This window comes from Protopterus annectens, chromosome 11.part0, assembly GCF_019279795.1.
Source record: "Protopterus annectens isolate FY-2018-M chromosome 11.part0, PAN1.0, whole genome shotgun sequence".
Classification (NCBI taxonomy): Eukaryota; Metazoa; Chordata; order Ceratodontiformes; family Protopteridae; genus Protopterus; species Protopterus annectens.
Window position 1 is genome coordinate 1,480,532,263 of NC_056745.1, and position 22,972 is coordinate 1,480,555,234.

At 42.6% G+C, this 22,972-nt stretch overlaps 1 protein-coding gene across 2 annotated transcripts in view; it reads right to left on the reverse strand.

Moving 5' to 3' along the window:
- Window positions 1-18,420, reverse strand: part of LOC122815922 (RNA helicase Mov10l1-like) — a 673,308-nt gene extending 654,888 nt beyond the window's left edge. For both annotated transcript variants that reach the window (XM_044088785.1, XM_044088784.1), the window contains exon 1: window positions 18,259-18,420. In XM_044088785.1, the coding sequence (XP_043944720.1) occupies window positions 18,259-18,402 (144 nt within the window). In that variant the 5' untranslated portion in view covers window positions 18,403-18,420. The remainder of the gene's footprint in view (window positions 1-18,258) is intronic.
- Window positions 18,421-22,972: the final 4,552 nt, after the last annotated feature.

The following is a 22,972-nucleotide window of genomic DNA, read 5'->3' on the forward strand; positions in this document are numbered from 1 at the left end:
TAATATATGTCACAGAGATAGAAAGCAGTTCAACATAGCAAACATCAGAAAAGCAAAACATAGGAACTACACAAGGGAGAGAAGTGCCAGCTGTACTATGGAGATAATGAAAGAGAAAGTATCCAACGCACTGACTAGTGAGCTTGTAGCCGAGTTGTAGAAAAAAGGTGTTGCTGGTATACAAGGCTAGGTGTATGGACTTAGCCAGGACTGGCACAAGAACAGCGCCATGTATCAGCTTGGTGAGCTTTCAGCATTTTTGTAGTCTTAGTCTTTTGTATCATAACAGCGTCCTAGTTCGTGTTAGTACGGAATTGCTAACGCCTTACACTGAAACTAAGTATTACAACAAACCTGAAACTGAGCAAACATTAAGTAAAATTCTGTTAAACACCACTGCACAGTGTTCATCTTCAATTCACCCAGCCTGCCTTGGTGCAACATGCGCATCCTTCTGCCACTGAATCATACAAGATTTAAAGTTCCCAAATCGTAATTTCGTACAGACGTCAAACTTTTTCTACATACTTTCTGTCCCTGTACTTACTGACCAACAACCCTCCCCCATCACCAACTTAAGCCCATTTGTTCCCTGGAATAAAAATACATCCAAGTCCACTACAGCAGGTCATCCAATGTGGTAATATGCAAAACCAAGAGAGTTGTGTTTGCACACCCCAGCATCCTAGCAATGAGCACATTTAATTATCTTAACTCTTCCTCCACGATGTGGGGGGTCATGTGACTGGCATCACCACAGGGACCCAAAACCTTCCCTAAAGCAAGTGCATGCTTAATCTAAGCCTTACCATTACTTACATTCCTGAAACTGGAAAACAACCACTGTAATAATGTCATTATACAATGGAGGCCCAACCACAGACCTTGGTAACTAGGCTTAGTCTCATTATAGTGCATTTCTCAGACTTCATTAATCTGGACACTGAAAATCCCTTAATCCTCGACCCTCACCAATATCGCTTTGTCAAAGTAAGATCCTGTCACTTTTAACTCCATTAACTTCTTTGAAAAAGTAACAAAAGCTGTTGAGAGTGGTAATGCATTACAAACTATACCAGCATACTTCTTGGTTGTTTTAATACTCCCAGGTCATCTAATACAAAAATTTTATGAACCCTTTCAATACTAATCTGCAGGCATGCAGACCAGCCCAAGACACAAAGGTTCTATAAGCTATTTCAACTATAATCTGCAGTGCATGTAGACCAGTCCACTTTATCAGGCATTTCTGCAAAAAAGATTAACTTCTCAGTCACTCCAGTAATAGCGGTTTCAATGGCTTGCGCTGTCTCCAAAATTCACTTGCCTTTGCCTTAACACATCTAATTCAGTGATAGCGGTAGCATATTTATCTTCCAAGTTCTGAGTTTCCTTTTGTAAGACATCAAATGCATTTGCATATGAATTTGTAGCTTCCACAGCCTCTTATTCACATTCCTTGGCTTTCACGACATACTTGCATGTGGGATGGGTACCAGCTGCACCCCCCCAGAAGGTCATAAGCTCTTCAGTCACTTTCACTGTTTCACTCTTAACCACATCCATCAGTTTAAACAAAGGCCCTTTACTTTCTGCTCTTGAGGATCTCCAATCAGGGCTTGCACCAAATCCATCCGTAGATCACTGTTCAGACAAATGCTACACTTAAAATTTCTTTTTCATCTTCTACAAGAATCTTCTTTTTCTTTTGGCTGTTCCCGTTAGGGGTCGCCACAGCAGATCATCTGTTTCCATTTCTTACTATCCTCTGCATCTTGCTCTGTCACACCAACTAACTGCATGTCCCTCAAACCACACCCATAAACCTTATATTAGTCCTTCCTCTTACCTGGCAGCTCCATCCTTACATTTTTTCCCCAATATACCTAGCATCCCTCCTCAGCACATGTCCAAACCAATGTAATCTTTCCTCTATGGCATTGTCTCTAAACCGTCCAACCTGGGCCAACCCTCTAATATACTTATTCCTAATCCTGTAAACCCTTGTCACACCCAGTGCCAATCTTAACATCTTTAACTCTGCCACATCCAGCTCTGACTCCTGCCTTTTTGTCAGTGCCAGTCTCCAACCCATATATCTTAGCTGGTCTCACTATACTCTTGTAATAAAGGAATACTTTCAAGTCTGCAATGTTTGCAATGCAAATAACTCATTCAATGACAAAGTAACTGGGGAATTTGTCTGCAGTAAGATGGAATGTGGGTAGCACCAGGACAAACAGATACAGTTAATAAAGGGAACATACTTTTGCAACAGGATGGAGAGAGAATGGCACTAGGACGAACAGATACAGTTAATAAAGGGAACATACTTCTGCAGTAAGATGGTGTGAGACTGGCACCAGGACAAACAGATACAGTTAATAAAGGGAACATACTTCTGCAACAGGATGGAGAGAGAGTGACACCAGGACAAACAGATTCAGTTAATAAAGGGAACATACTTCTGCAACAAGATGATGTGAAACTGGTATCAGGACCAACAGATACAGTTAATAAAGGGAACATGCTTCTGCAGTAAGATGGAGTGAGAGTGGCACCAGGACAAACAGATACAGTTAATAAAGGGAACTTACTTCTGCAGTAAGATGGAGTGACACTGGTATCAGGACAAACAGATGCAGTTAATAAAGGGAACTTACTTCTGCAACAGGATGGAGTGAGAGTGGCACCAGGACGAACAGATGCAGTTAATAAAGTGAACATACTTCTGTAATAAGATGGAGTGTGGGTAGCACTAGGACAAACAGATACAGTTAATAAAGGGCACATACTTCTGCAGCAAGATGGAGTGACACTGGTATCAGGACGAACAGATACAGTTAATAAAGGGAACATACTTCTGCAGAAAGATGGAGTGAGAGTGGCACCAGGGCGAACAGATACAGTTAATAAAGGGAACTTACTTCTGCAAGAGGATGGAGTGAAAGTGGGACCAGGACAAATAGATGCAGTTAATAAAGTGAACATACTTCTGTAGTAAGATGGAGTGAAAGCGGCACCAGGACGAACAGATACAGTTAATAAAGGGAACATACTTCTGCAGTAAGATGGAGTGAGTGGCACCAGGACGAACAGATACAGTTAATAAAGGGAACATACTTCTGTAGTAAGATGGAGTGTGGGTAGCACCAGGACAAACAGATACAGTTAATAAAGGGAACATACTTCTGCAGTAAGATGGAGTGAGTGGCACCAGGATGAACAGATGCAGTTAATAAAGGGAACATACTTCTGTAACAGGATGGAGTGAGAGTGGCAGCAGGAAAAACGAATACAGTTAATAAAGGGAACTTATTTCTGCAACAGGATGCAGTGAGAGTGGGACCAGGATGAACAGATGCAGTTAATAAAGTGAACCATACTTCTGCAGTTACATGGAGTGTGTGGCACCAGGATGAACAGATACAGTTAATAAAGGGAACATACTTCTGCAGTTACATGGAGTGTGTGGCACCAGGATGAACAGATACAGTTAATAAAGGGAACATACTTCTGCAGTTACATGGAGTGTGTGGCACCAGGATGAACAGATACAGTTAATAAAGTGAACATACTTCTGCAGTTACATGGAGTCTGTGGCACCAGGATGACCAGATACAGTTAATAAAGGGAACATACTTCTGTAGTAAGATGCAGTCATGGTACCAGGGCGAACAGATACAGTTAATAAAGGGAACATACTTCTGTAACAGGATGGAGTGAGTGGCACCAGGACGAACAGATACAGTTAATAAAGGGAACATACTTCTGTAGTAAGATGGAGTGAGAGTGGCACCGGGATGAACAGATACAGTTAATAAAGGGAACATACTACTGTAGTAAGATGGAGTGTGGGTAGCACCAGGACAAACAGATACAGTTAATAAAGTGAAAATATTTTTGCAGTTACATGGAGTGTGTGGCACCAGGATGAACAGATACAGTTAATAAAATGAACTTACTTCTGTAGTTACATGGAGTGTGTGGGACCAGGACGAACAGATACAGTTAATAAAATGAACATACTTCTGCAGTTACATGGAGTGTGTGGCACCAGGATGAACAGATACAGTTAATAAAGTGAACATACTTCTGCAGTTACATGGAGTGTGTGGCACCAGGATGAACAGATACAGTTAATAAAGTGAACATACTTCTGCAGTTACACGGAGTGTGTGGCACCAGGATGAACAGATACAGTTAATAAAGTGAACATACTTCTGCAGTTACATGGAGTATGTGGCACCAGGATGAACAGATACAGTTAATAAAGGGAACATACTTCTGCAGTTACATGGAGTATGTGGCACCAGGATGAACAGATACAGTTAATAAAGGGAACATACTTCTGCAGTTACACGGAGTGTGTGGCACCAGGATGAACAGATACAGTTAATAAAGGGAACATACTTCTGCAGTTACACGGAGTGTGTGGCACCAGGATGAACAGATACAGTTAATAAAGTAAACATACTTCTGCAGTTACATGGAGTGTGTGGCACCAGGATGAACAGATACAGTTAATAAAGTGAACATACTTCTGCAGTTACATGGAGTGTGTGGCACCAGGATGAACAGATACAGTTAATAAAATGAACATACTTATGTAGTTACATGGAGTGTGTGGCACCAGGATGAACAGATACAGTTAATAAAGGGAACATACTTCTGCAGTTACATGGAGTGTGTGGCACCAGGATGAACAGATGCAGTTAATAAAGGGAACTTACTTCTGCAACAGGACGAACAGATGCAGTTAATAAAGTGAACATACTTCTGTAGTAAGATGGAGTGTGGGTAGCACTAGGACAAACAGATACAGTTAATAAAGGGCACATACTTCTGCAGCAAGATGGAGTGACACTGGTATCAGGACGAACAGATACAGTTAATAAAGGGAACATACTTCTGCAGAAAGATGGAGTGAGAGTGGCACCAGGGCGAACAGATACAGTTAATAAAGGGAACTTACTTCTGCAACAGGATGGAGTGAGAGTGGGACCAGGACGAACAGATACAGTTAATAAAGGGAACATACTTCTGCAGTAAGATGGAGTGAGTGGCACCAGGACGAACAGATACAGTTAATAAAGGGAACATGCTTCTGTAGTAAGATGGAGTGTGGGTAGCACCAGGACAAACAGATACAGTTAATAAAGGGAACATACTTCTGCAGTAAGATGGAGTGAGTGGCACCAGGATGAACAGATACAGTTAATAAAGGGAACATACTTCTGTAACAGGATGGAGTGAGAGTGGCAGCAAGACAAACGAATACAGTTAATAAAGGGAACTTATTTCTGCAACAGGATGCAGTGAGAGTGGGACCAGGACAAACAGATGCAGTTAATAAAGTGAACATACTTCTGTAGTAAGATGGAGTGTGGGTAGCACTAGGACAAACAGATACAGTTAATAAAGGGCACATACTTCTGCAGCAAGATGGAGTGACACTGGTATCAGGACGAACAGATACAGTTAATAAAGGGAACATACTTCTGCAGCAAGATGGAGTGACACTGGTATCAGGACGAACAGATACAGTTAATAAAGGGAACATACTTCTGCAGAAAGATGGAGTGAGAGTGGCACCAGGGCGAACAGATACAGTTAATAAAGGGAACTTACTTCTGCAACAGGATGGAGTGAGAGTGGGACCAGGATGAACAGATACAGTTAATAAAGGGAACATACTTCTGCAGTAAGATGGAGTGAGTGGCACCAGGACGAACAGATACAGTTAATAAAGGGAACATGCTTCTGTAGTAAGATGGAGTGTGGGTAGCACCAGGACAAACAGATACAGTTAATAAAGGGAACATACTTCTGCAGTAAGATGGAGTGAGTGGCACCAGGATGATCAGATACAGTTAATAAAGGGAACATACTTCTGTAACAGGATGGAGTGAGAGTGGCAGCAGGACAAACGAATACAGTTAATAAAGGGAACTTATTTCTGCAACAGGATGCAGTGAGAGTGGGACCAGGACAAACAGATGCAGTTAATAAAGTGAACCAAACTTCTGCAGTTACACCAGGATGAACAGATACAGTTAATAAAGGGAACATATTTCTGCAGTTACATGGAGTCTGTGGCACCAGGATGACCAGATACAGTTAATAAAGGGAACATACTTCTGTAGTAAGATGCAGTGTGTGGTACCAGGGCGAACAGATACAGTTAATAAAGGGAACATACTTCTGTAACAGGATGGAGTGAGTGGCACCAGGACGGACAGATACAGTTAATAAAGGGAAAGTACAGTTTTGTACCTACCATAAATGTAGATGTTCGAAGATCCACATTGCTGCAGTCCTTACACTTGGGTAGTCCGCTGTCCTCGGTCGGCCCGACTATCAAAGTATAAGGCTGACGTCGGTCAAGGCGCATTTGACTGACATCAGGACGTCAGGGTACAAATGCGCATGACCGACGTCATATCCTCAGTCTTTTCTTGCCCCAGATGTCAGAAGACCCTAGAAATAAAGGTCAAAACCAAAAGACAGCAAACCAACAACCAACCATCCTAGCAGTAATAATATGTACAATATATACAATATACACCCTATTAACAACTCAACCCACACAACCGCCTCCAAGAGGGGAAGGAGGGAGGGTAAATTGGACTGCAGCAATGTGGATCTTCGAACATCTACAATTATGGTAGGTACAAAACTGTACTATGTTCTTCATCTCACATTGCTGCAGTCCTTACACTTGGGTAGAATCCCAAAGCAGAGGTAAGGGAGGATGGCTAAACTATAAGGAAGCAGGAGCTGCCAAAATGCCCTGCAAAACAGCAGTGGCAAAACCAGCCCTGGATTTAGAGTAAAGTGGAAGGTGATAATGCCTAGAGAAAGTATGCACTAAACTCCAAGTAGCAGCCTCCAAAATATCCTTAGTTGCCACCCCCCTCAAAAAAGCTGTCGAAGTGGCAGTAGCCCTAGTGGAATGAGGCCTAATCCCAGCTGGAATTACCTTGCCATGATGGGAATAACAGAAAGCAATGCAAAACCCAATCCACTTAGAAATAGTTTGTTTTGACAAAGGCTTGCCCTGAGAACTCAAAGCAAAAGAAACAAATAACTGCTGAGACTGCCTGAACCCCTTAGTTCTGTCCAAATAATATCGCAACTGCCTGTGTACATCTAAAGTGTGCAAAATCTTTTCCCCTTTATTTTGGGGATTTGCATAAAAAGTAGGCAAATGAATAGTTTGGTTTAAAGCCACACTAGAAACCACTTTAGGCATAAAGGAAGGATTAGTACGTAAAGATACCCTATCCTTATGGAAAATTAAGAAAGGCTCAACCGCCATAAGGGCCTGTAACTCAGAAACCCTTCTTGCAGAGGTAATAGCCAACAAAAAAGCAGTCTTCCATGATAAAAACTTTAACTCAGCAGTAGCTGCAGGCTCAAAAGGTTGTAGAGTGAGTTTCTCCAACACAAAATTGAGATCCCAAGCAGGCGTAGGAGCTCTTCGTGGGGTCTTATATTCTTTGCCCCTCTAAGAAATTGCTTGAACAAAGGATGATAAAACAATGGTGGGTCACAATCATAGTGAGCTGAAATTGCTGCAGCATGAACCTTAATAGAAGAGAAGGACAAACCTTTGTCCAGTAACTCAGTAAGATATTGAAGAGCCACACTTAAATTAGGCTCGCAAATATCAAAATCCTTTGCTGCACTCCAAAACAAAAATCTCTTCCATTTATCTGCGTACACTTTCCTTGTACTAGGCCTTCTAGCTTCCAAAATAACATTCAAAACTTGCTGTGGAAGTGGAGGCCCACTGATTCAAAACAGAATATGCCAGGCTGTTAGGTGCAGAGAGTGAAGCTTGACATTGAGCAAATGACTGTTCTCCTGAGACAACAGGTGTGGAATCGAAGGTAAAGGCCATGGAGGCTTCCGTACCAGGCTTCTCAGTAATGGGTACCAATGCTGTCGAGGCCAATCTGGAGCTATCAAAATCATCCTTGGCTTGTCTTGTCTGGCCTTCAGTAGTACCTTTGGGAGGAGAGGCAGAGGTGGAAAGGCATACACATGAAGATTGCTCCAATTGAAAGAAAGAGCATCCACTTTCCAAGCTGTGGGATGAAACCTTTTGTGCAAAACTTTGGCAGCTGGTGGTTTAGTGGAGAAGCGAACAGATCTATGTCTGGAGTTCCCCATGACACTGTCAATTTTTGAAATACATGAGGATCCAATTTCCACTCGTGGGGATCCATAATTTGTCTGCTCAACACATCTGCTAAGGAGTTCTGTGCTCCTGGCAGAAACCTTGCCTGAAGATTTAGCTGTAAACTGAGAGCAGTCTCTCACAAAATCATTGCTTGCCTGCAGAGGGGATAAGAATGTGTTCCACCTTGCTTGTTGATGTACCACATGACAGTTGTGTTGTCTGTTAGAATCAACACCTGCCCTGGAAGAAGTAAATCCTTGAAAGCTATTAATGCAAACTGGACTGCTAACATCTCTTTCAAGTTGATATGTAGATGCTGTAGTCTGGCAGGCCACTTGTCTTGTATCCACTTTCCATTCAGATGAGCTCCCCAAGCTATGTCTGAGGCATCTGTCGTTAGAATCTGACTCGCCTCTGGCCGGGTCACAGAGAGTCCCTTGTTTAGGTGACATTCCTGAGCCCACCACAAAAATTCCTTTTGAATGCAAGGTATTATTTGAATGACAGTGTCCAAATCCTGGCAGTGCTGTGTCCATACATTTTGAGATACCATTGCAGCTTCCTCATATGCAGTTTGGCATTGGGAAGCACCAGAATACAAGATGCCATGAACCCCAAGGCTTGAAGGACTGTCCTTGCAGTCAGCCTGGACAGATGAGACAACTGATGAAAGTAAAGGGAAAGACTCTTTTGTTTGTCCGGGGTCAAAAGGCCATCTGGGATGCTGTATTCAGTCTCACACCCAGAAAGCACATGTCCTGAGAGGGTACTAGACTGGACTTTATTTCGTTCACAGAATACCCCAGGCATCTTAGCACTGCTATCACATAGTGTAAATGATGAAGAAGTTCGTCCTTTCCTTGAGCCAGAATCAGGCAATCGTCCAAGTAAGGATAAATCTGTATTCCTTTTAACCTGAGGAAAGCTATCACTGGAGCCAGAACTTTCGTGAACACTCTGGGCGCAGTAGATAAGCCAAAGGGCAATGCAGAGAACTGATAATGAGAATTCCCAGCTCGAAAACGCAGATACTTCCTGCAACTCAGTCTGATAGGAACATGAAGATAAGCCTCCTTGAGATCTAAAGTTACCATCCAATGATCTTTGCCCAGCAGAGGTAAAAGCTGCTGTAACGTCAACATTTTGAACTTGGGAATGTCCAGATAAGTATTGAGGATAGATAGGTCCAAAATTGGTCTCCACGTGTTCCCTTTCTTTGGTACTAGGAACAGGCGAGAATAAAATCCTAGGCCCACCTCTGGCATAGGGACCAGCTGAATGGCCCCTATTTGGAGTAACAGAGAAATTTGCTTGTGAGCCTCTATTCTTTGTGGAGGAGGAACGTCTGGCATGCCTTTGAAAGGAGGCAAGGTATGGAAATAAAACCTGTAACCGTGGTGTATGATATCCAATACCCATCTGTCTTGGGTAATTAAATTCCAATTTTCTTTGAAAAGAGCCAACCTTCCTCCCAAAGGTGCTGCCAGACGAGAAGGCTCTGGCAGCTGAAAAGGTAGGTCATTGGGTCTGTTTACGAAAGGACTGACCCCTGCCCTCACCCGAAGACTGTGCAGGAGAACTCCCTGTCCTAGGCCTGAAAGAGCCCTGAGCTCTGCCCCTACCACGTCTAGCTCTACCCCTAGACTGGGAATCATAAGAAGGATACGTCCACCCCTTAGCAGGCCAATTTCTACTAAACTTTGGAGGCTGGACCTGCAAAAAATCTTTAACAGTCTGCATAGACTTAGCCTTGTCTTCCATTTTCTTTAAAACTGACTCAACAGGAGGACCAAACAACACATCAGATTGTAAAGGAGCATCTAAAATCCTTGTTTTAACATGGTCAGATAAATTCTGATCCCTCAGCCAGGCGTGCCTGCGAAGAACTGACCCAGTAGCAGCCACCCTAGACGAGGCCTGTACAGCATCAAAACCACATTGCAAAGAATGCTTACCCACCTGCTCAGAAACATGTACTAAATCTTGCAACTCTTTACAATCAATACCTTCCGCCAGAGCATCAACCTTAGACTTCAATTGTGAAAGGAGATAATTTTGGTATTTCAACATGTGAAACTGGCAATTCAAGGCCCTCATAGCTAGAGTGGAGGAAGTATAAACTTTCTTTCCCCATCTATCCAAAGCCCTGGCCTCTTTATCAGAAGGAACCGGATTCTTGACAACAGAAGCCTCAACACCTTTAGGCCCCTGACTAACAGTTTCTGGGTCCGCCCTAGGACTCTTAAAAAGATACTTATGAGCCTCAGGCACCCTGTAATACCTATCCGGTTTAACAGGAGCAGGAGGCAAAGAATCAGGATTAAGAGAAGCCTCTGAAAAAACATCTTCCACCACATCCAAAACAGGAGGTATAGCCAAAGGCCTATGCTGGGGTAAAAACAAAAATTCCCCAAGCCTTTTCCTGGAATCAGAGAAGTCCTGACCTTCCCACTTAAAATGTTCCCTCATGGAATGAAGAGTTTCTGAAAAAGAAAAATCCTCAGGAGGAGAAGCAGAAGGAGTAGAATCATCCACTTCAGAATCAGAATAAGGAGAATACTCCTGCAAGTCTTCAGCCGAAGACTCTGAAACATCCGAAGCCTGCTCAAAACTCCCTAACTCAGGCTCCACCCTAGGCCTCTTATCAGGAGGGGGCAAGGAACCCCTAATCAAAGTAATCAAATCTTCTGCCATTTTAAGCATATGCTTCTTGGGCACAGTTCCAGAAGAACTAGGGGTGACACCAACTGAAGCTAAACCTGGCCTGCCTCTGGGAGAAGCCTTGGAAACAGAAGGAGAGGGCCTAACCACCTTAGGAAGAGAGGGCAGTAAAGTAACCTGAGAAGCCCCTTCAGCCTGACCTGCCTCCTGAGAGGCCACATCCTGCAACAACAAAGTCTCTCCCTGGGAACCCAAAGAAACCTCCGGTGGAACCACCGGCTCCAGCGACACCTCTAAAGAACCGGCGTCCGGTACGGATGGTTCTTCTAGCCTAGGCTTAACTGCTTTGTCCTTGCGCTTCTTCGAGGAAGCGGGCGTCGGAGCATCCGACGGCATTTTATAATTGCACCGCTTCCCGAAGACTAACCTGGCACAATCTAACCTTCTCTTTATAGTGCGTTTATTGAATCTAGCACAAGAGCGGCACCCAACAACGTCGTGCTCAGGCCCTAAACAAGGAATACACAAAGTATGATAATCTCTATGCGGTATCTGTTTCCCACAAGAAATACAATTGTTCACTTTTTCTGACATCCGGTAAACCACTGAGGCAAGAAAAAACTAAAATATTCCCCAACGGGGTACTTAGCCAACTTTGAGTCGGTCTGAAACTCCGGTATCGAAAAATTTCAGAACGCCAACCGGCACTTGCAAAGCTGCTTCTGCATCGGACCATGCGGCAAAAAAGACTGAGGATATGACGTCGGTCATGCGCATTTGTACCCGGACGTCCTGATGTCAGTCAAATGCGCCTTGACCGACGTCAGCCTTATACTTTGATAGTCGGACCGACCGAGGACAGCGGACTACCCAAGTGTAAGGACTGCAGCAATGTGAGATGAAGAACATCATACTTCTGTAGTAAGATGGAGTGAGAGTGGCACCGGGATGAACAGATACAGTTAATAAAGGGAACATACTACTGTAGTAAGATGGAGTGTGGGTAGCACCAAGACGAACAGATACAGTTAATAAAGTGAACATATTTTTGCAGTTACATGGAGTGTGTGGCATCAGGATGAACAGATACAGTTAATAAAATGAACTTACTTCTGCAGTTACATGGAGTGTGTGGGACCAGGACGAACAGATACAGTTAATAAAATGAACATACTTCTGCAGTTACATGGAGTGTGTGGCACCAGGATGAACAGATACAGTTAATAAAGTGAACATACTTCTGCAGTTACATGGAGTGTGTGGCACCAGGATGAACAGATACAGTTAATAAAGGGAACATACTTCTGCAGTTACATGGAGTATGTGGCACCAGGATGAACAGTTAATAAAGTGAACATACTTCTGCAGTTACACGGAGTGTGTGGCACCAGGATGAACAGATACAGTTAATAAAGTGAACATACTTCTGCAGCTACATGGAGTATGTGGCACCAGGATGAACAGATACAGTTAATAAAGGGAACATACTTCTGCAGTTACATGGAGTATGTGGCACCAGGATGAACAGATACAGTTAATAAAGGGAACATACTTCTGCAGTTACACGGAGTGTGTGGCACCAGGATGAACAGATACAGTTAATAAAGGGAACATACTTCTGCAGTTACACGGAGTGTGTGGCACCAGGATGAACAGATACAGTTAATAAAGTAAACATACTTCTGCAGTTACATGGAGTGTGTGGCACCAGGATGAACAGATACAGTTAATAAAGTGAACATACTTCTGCAGTTACATGGAGTGTGTGGCACCAGGATGAACAGATACAGTTAATAAAATTAACATACTTCTGTAGTTACATGGAGTGTGTGGCACCAGGATGAACAGATACAGTTAATAAAGTGAACATACTTCTGCAGTTACATGGAGTGTGTGGCACCAGGATGAACAGATACAGTTAATAAAATGAACATACTTCTGTAGTTACATGGAGTGTGTGGCACCAGGATGAACAGATACAGTTAATAAAGGGAACATACTTCTGCAGTTACATGGAGTGTGTGGCACCAGGATGAACAGATGCAGTTAATAAAGGGAACTTACTTCTGCAACAGGACGAACAGATGCAGTTAATAAAGTGAACATACTTCTGTAGTAAGATGGAGTGTGGGTAGCACTAGGACAAACAGATACAGTTAATAAAGGGAACATACTTCTGCAGCAAGATGGAGTGACACTGGTATCAGGACGAACAGATACAGTTAATAAAGGGAACATACTTCTGCAGAAAGATGGAGTGAGAGTGGCACCAGGGCGAACAGATACAGTTAATAAAGGGAACTTACTTCTGCAACAGGATGGAGTGAGAGTGGGACCAGGACGAACAGATACAGTTAATAAAGGGAACATGCTTCTGTAGTAAGATGGAGTGTGGGTAGCACCAGGACAAACAGATACAGTTAATAAAGGGAACATACTTCTGCAGTAAGATGGAGTGAGTGGCACCAGGATGAACAGATACAGTTAATAAAGGGAACATACTTCTGTAACAGGATGGAGTGAGAGTGGCAGCAGGACAAACAAATACAGTTAATAAAGGGAACTTATTTCTGCAACAGGATGCAGTGAGAGTGGGACCAGGACAAACAGATGCAGTTAATAAAGTGAACCAAACTTCTGCAGTTACACCAGGATGAACAGATACAGTTAATAAAGGGAACATATTTCTGCAGTTACATGGAGTGTGTGGCACCAGGATGAACAGATACAGTTAATAAAGGGAACATACTTCTGCAGTTACATGGAGTGTGTGGCACCAGGATGAACAGATACAGTTAATAAAGGAAACATACTACTGTAGTTACATGGAGTGTGTGGCACTAGGATGAACAGATACAGTTAATAAAGGGAACATTCCAAAGACAACCACAAGGCATTCTATAACTATGTCAACAATCTAAATGGCAATGCTCAGATCTGCTCTGAGCTACAACAGAATGGCATTATATATACTGATCCCAAGGATATTGTCAATATCCTGGCAAATCGAGTCGGTACAAACATCACCCCCCTCTCACCCCTAAAAGGCCCATCTCAATACCAAAAGATTGCCAAATTCCAGTGATAACTGCCACACTGAAAAAAACACACTCAACAAAGCTAAGAATACAGCATCCATGGGACCAGACGACATCCCAGGCTGTGTACTACATAACTACAAAATGAACTGGCACCTCACCTAAGTGTCATGTTTAATCGTAGTCTCACCTCAGGCTTCGTGCCCACTGAGTGGCACACAGAGTACAGTTTTGTACCTACCATAAATGTAGATGTTCGAGGATTCCCTTGCTGCAGTCCTGACTATTGGGTATAGTCCGCGTCCCAGTCGGCCCGAATACCAGAGTATAAGGCTGACGTCGGTCATGGCGCCTTAGACTGACGTCAGTACGTCAGGGTACTAATGCGCATGACCGACGTCATTTCCTCAGTCTTTTCTTGCCCCAGATGTCAGAAGACCCAAAAAGACAAGTCCCAAAAACAACCTGCACCAAAAAACATGTACAATATATACAACAATATATACAAAAATATAAGCATGTAAACTCACCTACACAACCACCCAAACACAGAGGGAAGGAGGGAGGGTAAATTGGACTGCAGCAAGGGAATCCTCGAACATCTACATTTATGGTAGGTACAAAACTGTACTATGTTCTTCGTCTTCCTTGCTGCAGTCCTGACTATTGGGTAGAATCCCAAAGCAGAGGTAAGGAGGCTGGCAAATTATAAAGCAGCAGGAGCTGACAACATGCCTTGTAAAACAGCTGTGGCAAAACCAGCCCTAGTCTTAGAGTATATAGGCAGGTGATAATGCCTAGAGAAAGTATGCACTGAACTCCAAGTAGCTGCTTCCAGAATATCCTTAGTTGCCACCCCTTAGAAATGCTGTTGAAGTGGCAGTAGCCCTAGTGGAATGAGGCCTAATCCCAGCTGGAACCTCTTTGCCATGATGGGAATAACAAAATGCAATGCAAAAGCCAATCCACCTAGAAATAGTTTGTTTTGACACAGGCTTGCCCTGTGAACTCAAAGCAAAAGAAACAAGTAACTGCTGAGACTGCCTAAAATTCTTAGTCCTGCTCAAATAATAACGCAATTGCCTGTGTACATCTAAAGTGTGCAAAATCTTTTCCCCTTTATTTTGAGGATCTGCAAAAACGTAGGCAAATGAATAGTTTGGTTTAAAGCCACACTAGAAACCACCTTAGGCATAAAGGAAGGATTAGTACGTAATGAAACCCTGTCCTTATGGAAAATCAAAAGGGCTCTACTGCCATAAGGGCCTGCAACTCAGACACCCTTCTTGCAGAAGTAATAGCCAACAGAAAAGCAGTCTTCCATGACAAATATTTCAATTCAGCAGTAGCTGCAGGCTCAAAAGGTTGTAGAGTAAGTTTTTCCAACACAAAATTGAGATCCCAAGCAGGAGTAGGAGCTCTACGTGGGGTCTTATATTCTTTGCCCTCTAAGAAACTGCTTGAACAAAGGATGCGAAAACAAAGGTGGGTCACAATCATAGTGAGCTGAAATTGCTGCAGCATGAATCTTTATGGAAGAGAAGGACAAACCTTTGTCCAATAATTCAGTAAGATATTGAAGAGCCACACTCAAATTAGGCTCTGAAATCTCCAAATTCTTTGCTGTACTCCAAAATAAAAATCTCTTCCATTTTTCTGCGTACACTCTCCTAGTACTAGGCCTTCTAGCTTCCATAATCACATTTAAAACTCGTTGAGGAAGCTGAGACCTGCTGTGCTTCAACACAGAATATGCCAAGCTGTGAGATGAAGAGATTGAAGCTTGACATTGAGCAGATGACCGTCCTTCTGAGATAACAGATGAGGAATCAGAGGTAAAGGCCATGGAGGCTTCTTTACAAGACTCCTTAGAAGTGGGTACCAGTGTTGCCGAGGCCAATCTGGAGCTATCAAAATCATCCTTGGCCTGTCTTGTCTGACCTTTAATAATACCTTTGGAAGAAGAGGCAAGAAAAAACCAAAATGTTCCCCAACGGGGTTACTTAGCCAACTCTGTTTCGGTCTGAAACTCCGGTTTCGGAAAATCTCAGAACGCCAACCTGCACTCGCAAAATTGCTTCTGCATCGGACCATGCGGCAAAAAAGACTGAGGAAATGACGTCGGTCATGCGCATTAGTACCCTGACTCACTGACGCCAGTCTAAGGCGCCATGACCGACGTCAGCCTTATACTCTGGTATTCGGGCCGACTGGGACGCGGACTATACCCAATAGTCAGGACTGCAGCAAGGGAAGACGAAGAACATCTACAGTTACCCCACTCCATAAGGGGGGATCCGGGAACTATCGCCCCATCAGTCTGACGAGTCTGATCTGCAAGGCCATGGAATGTATTATCATGGAACTTATAAACAAAGATATTGGCAACCTTAAAACACTGGACCCCACACAGTATGGGTTCATGAAGGGCCGATCTTGTCTCCTGAATCTAAATGACTTTTTCTAATTAGTCTCCAGAGCCGTGGACAAGGGTAAGGTGGTCCACACAGCCTATCTGGACCTCGCCAAGGCCTTCGACACCATCCCCCACTCTGGAATCATAGATAAACCTACTAAGCTGGGCATTAATCCCTACTTCACTCGATGGGTTGCCAACTGACTTACTGACAGAACCCACACTGTAAAGTAGCCATCTCCAAATCCAGCTCCAGACAAGTGGAGTACCTCAAGGTTCAGTCCTGGGACTGGTCTTGTTTGGCATCTACTTCTCTGAAGTACAGGTCAACACTAAGGGACTCTGGCTAACAATATTTCGCAGATGACTGCAAACTGGGAGCCATTACTGAATCACAAATGATGTGGATATTCTACAAAAGGGCCTTACAGAAACAGATGCTTGGTGCCAGAGCCATGGGCTCAAGCTTAATGCCAAGAAATGTATAGTTATCCCCTTTGGGAAAAAAAACATGTCCCCATGAATTATCACATAGGTGGCAGTACACTAAACACTGAAAGTGTGATAAGAGACTTGGGGACGCAGGTGGACAGTGGTCTCACCTTCGATAACCACATCGCCACAACAGTAAGGAAATCCTTCTGTGTGGCACACCTCATCACGAAGGGCTTTTCATCCAGGTCATTGTCCCACTGTACTCATCCATCATTAGACCCATTATAGGATACAATGCCCAGTTTGGTATGTACCGCTCAAGACATCTGCAACAACTGGAAAGGCTGCAGAAATACCTCACTAAAAGAATCACAGGCCTAAAGCAGATGCCCTATGCTGACCATCTAAAAATCTCCACCTATACTCTGTTGCATGTCATCTACTCAGAGGCTATCTCTGCTTAAGATACAAGGCCATGTCAAACCTAGAGCTGTTGCACATGCTACACGTAAAGAAATCCCAATCCCTCAGAGAGGCACGCGCCAGGGATCTAAACCTTGTTATCACAATGAACAAAACATGCTGGAGAGATAGGTTCCTGACCCAGACACTCCCCAGACTCTGGAATAGACTGCCCATACATGTCAAACAGAGCACCTCTTTGGCCCTCTTCAATAGAAACCTTGATGATTGGATGGGAGATAGGAAATTCACCCCGGGAATCACATCAGTCACCCTGCTAGACAGGGGTCCACGGAAGTAAACATTGTGGGAAGAAATAGCCAGGGAATTGTTAAGGCTAGGCTTGCATAGGCCCTAGGGCAGATAGCCTAGTACCAACCTATGAACATACTTTTGCAGCAGGATGGAGGGAGAGTGTCACCAGGAAGAACAGATACAGTTAATAATGTGAACATACTTCTGCAGTAAGATGGAGTGAGTGGCACCAAGATGAAAAGATACAGTTAATAAAGGCAACATAATTCTGCAGTAAGATGAACTGAGACTGGAACCAGGACAAACAGATACAGTTAATAAAGTGAACATACTTCTGCAGTAAGATGGACTGAGTGGCACCAGGGCGAACAGATGCAGTTAATAAAGTGAACATACCTCTGCAACACGATGGAGTGAGAGTGGCACCAGGACGAACAGATACAGTTAATAAAGGGAACATACTTCTGCAGTAAGATGGAGTGTGGGTAGCACAAGGACAAACAGATACAGCTAAAAAAGGGAACAGTTAACACTAGCAATAAAGGAATTAAAATTAAAAAACAAACAAGTACTGCACAGTCGGAGCTCTGGTTAACAGACAATTCTGAAGCACATACATTTCCCCCTGAAATCTCGCGCGCACGCACACACACACACACACACACACACACACACACACAGACACATACCCCACTCTCAAGTTGTAGTGTTCTGCATATTCAGTCATGTGGTTGCACCATAAAGAACTCTGCCAGAGCCCACTAAGTGATGAACACCAAGTCTTGCAATGTAATCTGACTTACCAGCAAGGGATTATAGGACCCACAAATGCTATATGCAGTTTCATCTCTGGAATACATGGGTCTCATCATTAACCTTTCAAGTAATGACACATTCAGTCCAAATACACGAGCTAGCCTTGATTTCACCACTGGTCCCAGCTGCATCGGGTCACCAGTTAATACAATCTGAAAACACAAACATGTAAAGCACATTTAAGCTTCCTAATTCACAACTCTAGAGTGCTGCATGAACATCATTTCATTTGTTACGCATTCTGTAATATTCAGCACATTAGACTGGGCACACCGTTACGCATTCTGTAACATTCAACACATTAGACTGGGCACACCGTTACGCATTCTGCAACATTCAGCACATTAGACTGGGCACACCGTTACACATTCTGTAACATTCAACACATTAGACTGGGCACACCGTTCTGCATTCTGTAACATTCAACACATTAGAATGGGCACACCGTTCCGCATTCTGTAACATTCAACACATTAGACTGGGCACACAGTTACACATTCTGTAACATTCAGCACATTAGACTGGGCACACCGTTACGCATTCTGTAACATTCAACACATTAGACTGGGCACACCGTTACGCATTCTGTAACATTCAACAAATTAGACTGGGCACACCGTTACACATTCTGTAACATTCAACACATTAGACTGGGTACACAGTTACACATTCTGTAACATTCAACACATTAGATTGGGCACACCGTTACGCATTCTGTAACATTCAGCACATTAGACTAGGCACAGTCCATTTTCAGGAGAGCTAGTGAGGGGAAACTGCAAACAAACCATCTTACACAAAACATCAAATAAATAAAGGTTACATATTCTGAAGTCTCAAAATGGGTAACAACATGTACTGATACATATCCAGACTGCATGCCCATAGCATGAATAAATACCTCTGGATAATATGTTATGGTGAACAGTTCATCAGAGTTGTAAAGACATGACAAAGTTTACAAACAGACCCTGTATATATCAGATATTAAAATTAAAAGAAAGAAATGCAATGGATTTAAAAATTTAAATTCCTGAATGTATATATAAAGGTTTAATTTTGTTATAGACCTTGTATATAGTTCCTTTTTTATGGTATGATTGTAAATATAATATTTTTTTTATTGTTCTTAGTAAAATAAAAAACTTTGTTGAAAAAATTAAATGAAAACATGAGTAATCAAAAAAGTTAATAGAAAAGTACAGACAGCAAAAGAAACAAACACCTGACTATTACATGCAGGAGAGAGGAAGAAATGACCCCTGCAAAAACTCAGATGTTAACAGAATTCTGCAGTGGCTACAGTACAGAGCGCCTCTTGTAAATTATTAGAAAGAAAAAAAGAGTGCAGTTAATATATTACAAATAAAGAGGAGAAAACTAAGGGTGAAGAAATGGAAAATTGGGTTATTTCTACATTACTCTTGGCTAGTTACTGCTGTCAAGAAAATCTTTAACACCCTTGAATTCTTGTTGACTACTTTAATGTCTAATATATAAATATTTTTGTACACATCTTTATTAAATCACAACTGCAATGGTGACGGACACAAACCATGGCAATGTTACCCTGTATTCATTCAGGTTCATAGTGTATACTAGGGCTAATGACCACTGGGGACTTTACAAGTCTAACAGAGTGCTTTCAAAATGTATCCCGCAAGTTTATGTGCCTCAGAGTATACTTTAAGGGGTACATGCGAGCTAAGGCAAGCTTGCAGGCTGCTCTGTCCATTAAAGATAAAGCTGCTAGACCCAGGGGTATTTCTGTTTTCCCATTTACTGGTCCAGGTTTCACTTGAATAGGGTTAAGCAAACTGCTCTGTTTCATATTTTCTGAAACATGTACATGTCCCTCAATATGTCCCATTTATGTCACAAGCAAAACTTAAATCCCTAGATAAAGTAATTCTGATGCTATTTGTTTTGCAGATATGCAAAAATGTCCTTCAAGGTGAGATTCAAGGATGCCCATATGCCAGGCACTAATCACCTCTCAACAATCTGTAGGAAATAGAGCAGAGAAACAGGGATTTGAGGTGATCTGTATAGGGCATGTTATTTACGCCCAGTACTCATTTTGCGAAACACCTCAGTGAACATCCCAGCTGTTGAATATGCCTGGTGCATTATTACTGAAGGGGGCTTTGTCCTCACTAATGTGCATGATAACGAATGGAGAGAATGGAATGACTTCTTTGGATAATGTGCATGATAAGGGATGGAGAGAATGGAATGACTTCTTTGGATAATGTGCATGATAAGGGATGGAGAGAATGGAATGACTTCTTTGGATAATGTGCATGATTAGGGATGGAGACAATGGAATTACTTATTTGGATAATGTGCATGATAACGGATGGAGAGAATGGAATGACTTCTTTGGATAATGTGCATGATAAGGGATGGAGAGAATGGAATGACTTCTTTGGATAATGTGCATGATAACGGATGGAGAGAATGGAATGACTTCTTTGGATAATGTGCATGATAAGGGATGGAGAGAATGGAATGACTTCTTTGGATAATGTGCATAACGGATGGAGAGAATGGAATGACTTCTTTGGATAATGTACATAAGGGATGGAGAGAATGGAATGACTTCTTTGGATAATGTGCATGATAAGGGATGGAGAGAATGGAATGACTTCTTTGGATAATGTGCATAATGGTTGGATAGAATGGAATGACTTCTTTGGATAATGTGCATGATAAGGGATGGAGAGAATGGAATGACTTCTTTGGATAATGTGCATGATAAGGGATGGAGAGAATGGAATGACTTCTTTGGATAATGTGCATGATATGGGATGGAGAGAATGGAATGACTTCTTTGGATAATGTGCATAACGGATGGAGAGAATGGAATGACTTCTTTGGATAATGTACATGATAAGGGATGGAGAGAATGGAATGACTTCTTTGGATAATGTGCATGACAAGGGATGGAGAGAATGGAATGACTTCTTTGGATAATGTGCATGATAAGGGATGGAGAGAATGGAATGACTTCTTTGGATAATGTGCATGACAAGGGATGGAGAGAACGGAATGACTTCTTTGGATAATGTGCATGACAAGGGATGGAGAGAATGGAAGGACTTCTTTGGATAATGTGCATGACAAGGGATGGAGAGAATGGAATTACTTCTTTGGATGATGTACATCATAAGGGATGGAGAGAAAGGAATGACTTCTTTGGATAACGTGCATAACGGATGGAGAGAATGGAATGACTTCTTTGGATAATGTGCAGGATAATGGATGGAGAGAATGGAATGACTTCTTTGGATAATGTGCATAATGGTTGGATAGAATGGAATGACTACTTTGAATAATGTGCATGATAACGGATGGAGAGAATGGAAGGACTTCTTTGGATATTGTGCATAAGGGATGCAGAGAATGGAATGACTTCCTTGGATAATGTACATGATAAGGGATGGAGAGAATGGAATGACTTCTTTGGATAATGTGCATGATAAGGGATGGAGAGAATGGAATGATTTGGATAATGTGCATGGTAAGGGATGGACAGAATGGAATGACTTCTTTGGATAATGTGCATGATAAGGGATGGAGAGAATGGAATGACTTCATTGCATAACGTACATAACGGATGGAGAGAATGGAATGACTTCTTTGGATAATGTGCATGATAAGGGATAGAGTGAATGGCATGACTTCTTTGAAACTAGATGTCATGCCTTTGGAATGACTTCTTTGGAACTAGATGTCATGCCTTTGGAATGACTTCTTTGAACTAGATGTAATGCCTTTGGAATGACTTCTTTGGAACTAGATGTCATGCCTTTGGAATGACTTCTTTGGAACTAGATGTCATGCCTTTGCTTATAAGTTGAGCAACACAGAATCATTTCCTTACTAGCTCAGACACGTGTTGGTCAAAAGCCAGATTACTATCTGCATATGTACCAAATCCCAGACTACTGATTCTGTTCTTAGGAGTGAGTTCTCAACGAGGTCATTTCCTAGGATGTCTGACTTCCCAAAGGGTATTATTACACATTCCTTGGCATTGTGTTTTAAGCTGGGGCTTTGGTAACAGTCATTTATCTATGTTAGTCGTTCCTGTCAGATGTTTGTTTGGGGTAAGCTTCTATGACTGTTCCTAGTTTGCCATCATCTGCAAACTTGGCTAGCCAGACGCTCTTGACATTGGCCTTGACATCTGAGAAGTAGATGCCAAAAAGCAGTGAAGCCAACACAGAGCCCTGAGGGGCTCCACTAGTAACCAGCCTCTTTGTGGATGCGGTCCTCCCTATCCCAACGTCCTGGGTCCTATTCTAGAGCCAGTCTGCTATCCAGCACATAGCATTGGGGTTTATGCCTATATCTGGGAGTCTGTCTATAATGCCTGTGTGGGGTATTGTATCAAATGCCTTAACCAGGTCAAGGTAGGTAAGTATGCACTATTCCCCGCTTAACTATTGCCTTGGTGACCTTCTCAGGTAAGTCCACCACGCTGAATAGGGATGGTCTGCCGTTCATGAAACCAAACTTGGTTGGATACAATGTTTGAATGTTTTCTATGTCTTTATTAATCATTTTCATGACATCTCATATGAAAGGCCATGGAAAAAATTTAGTCAGACGTCTGGGTCTGTATGTCCCAGAGTCCACTGCTGGCCTGCCCTTGTGTAGAGTGAAGACCTCTGCAGTTCTCTATTCGCTTGTAGG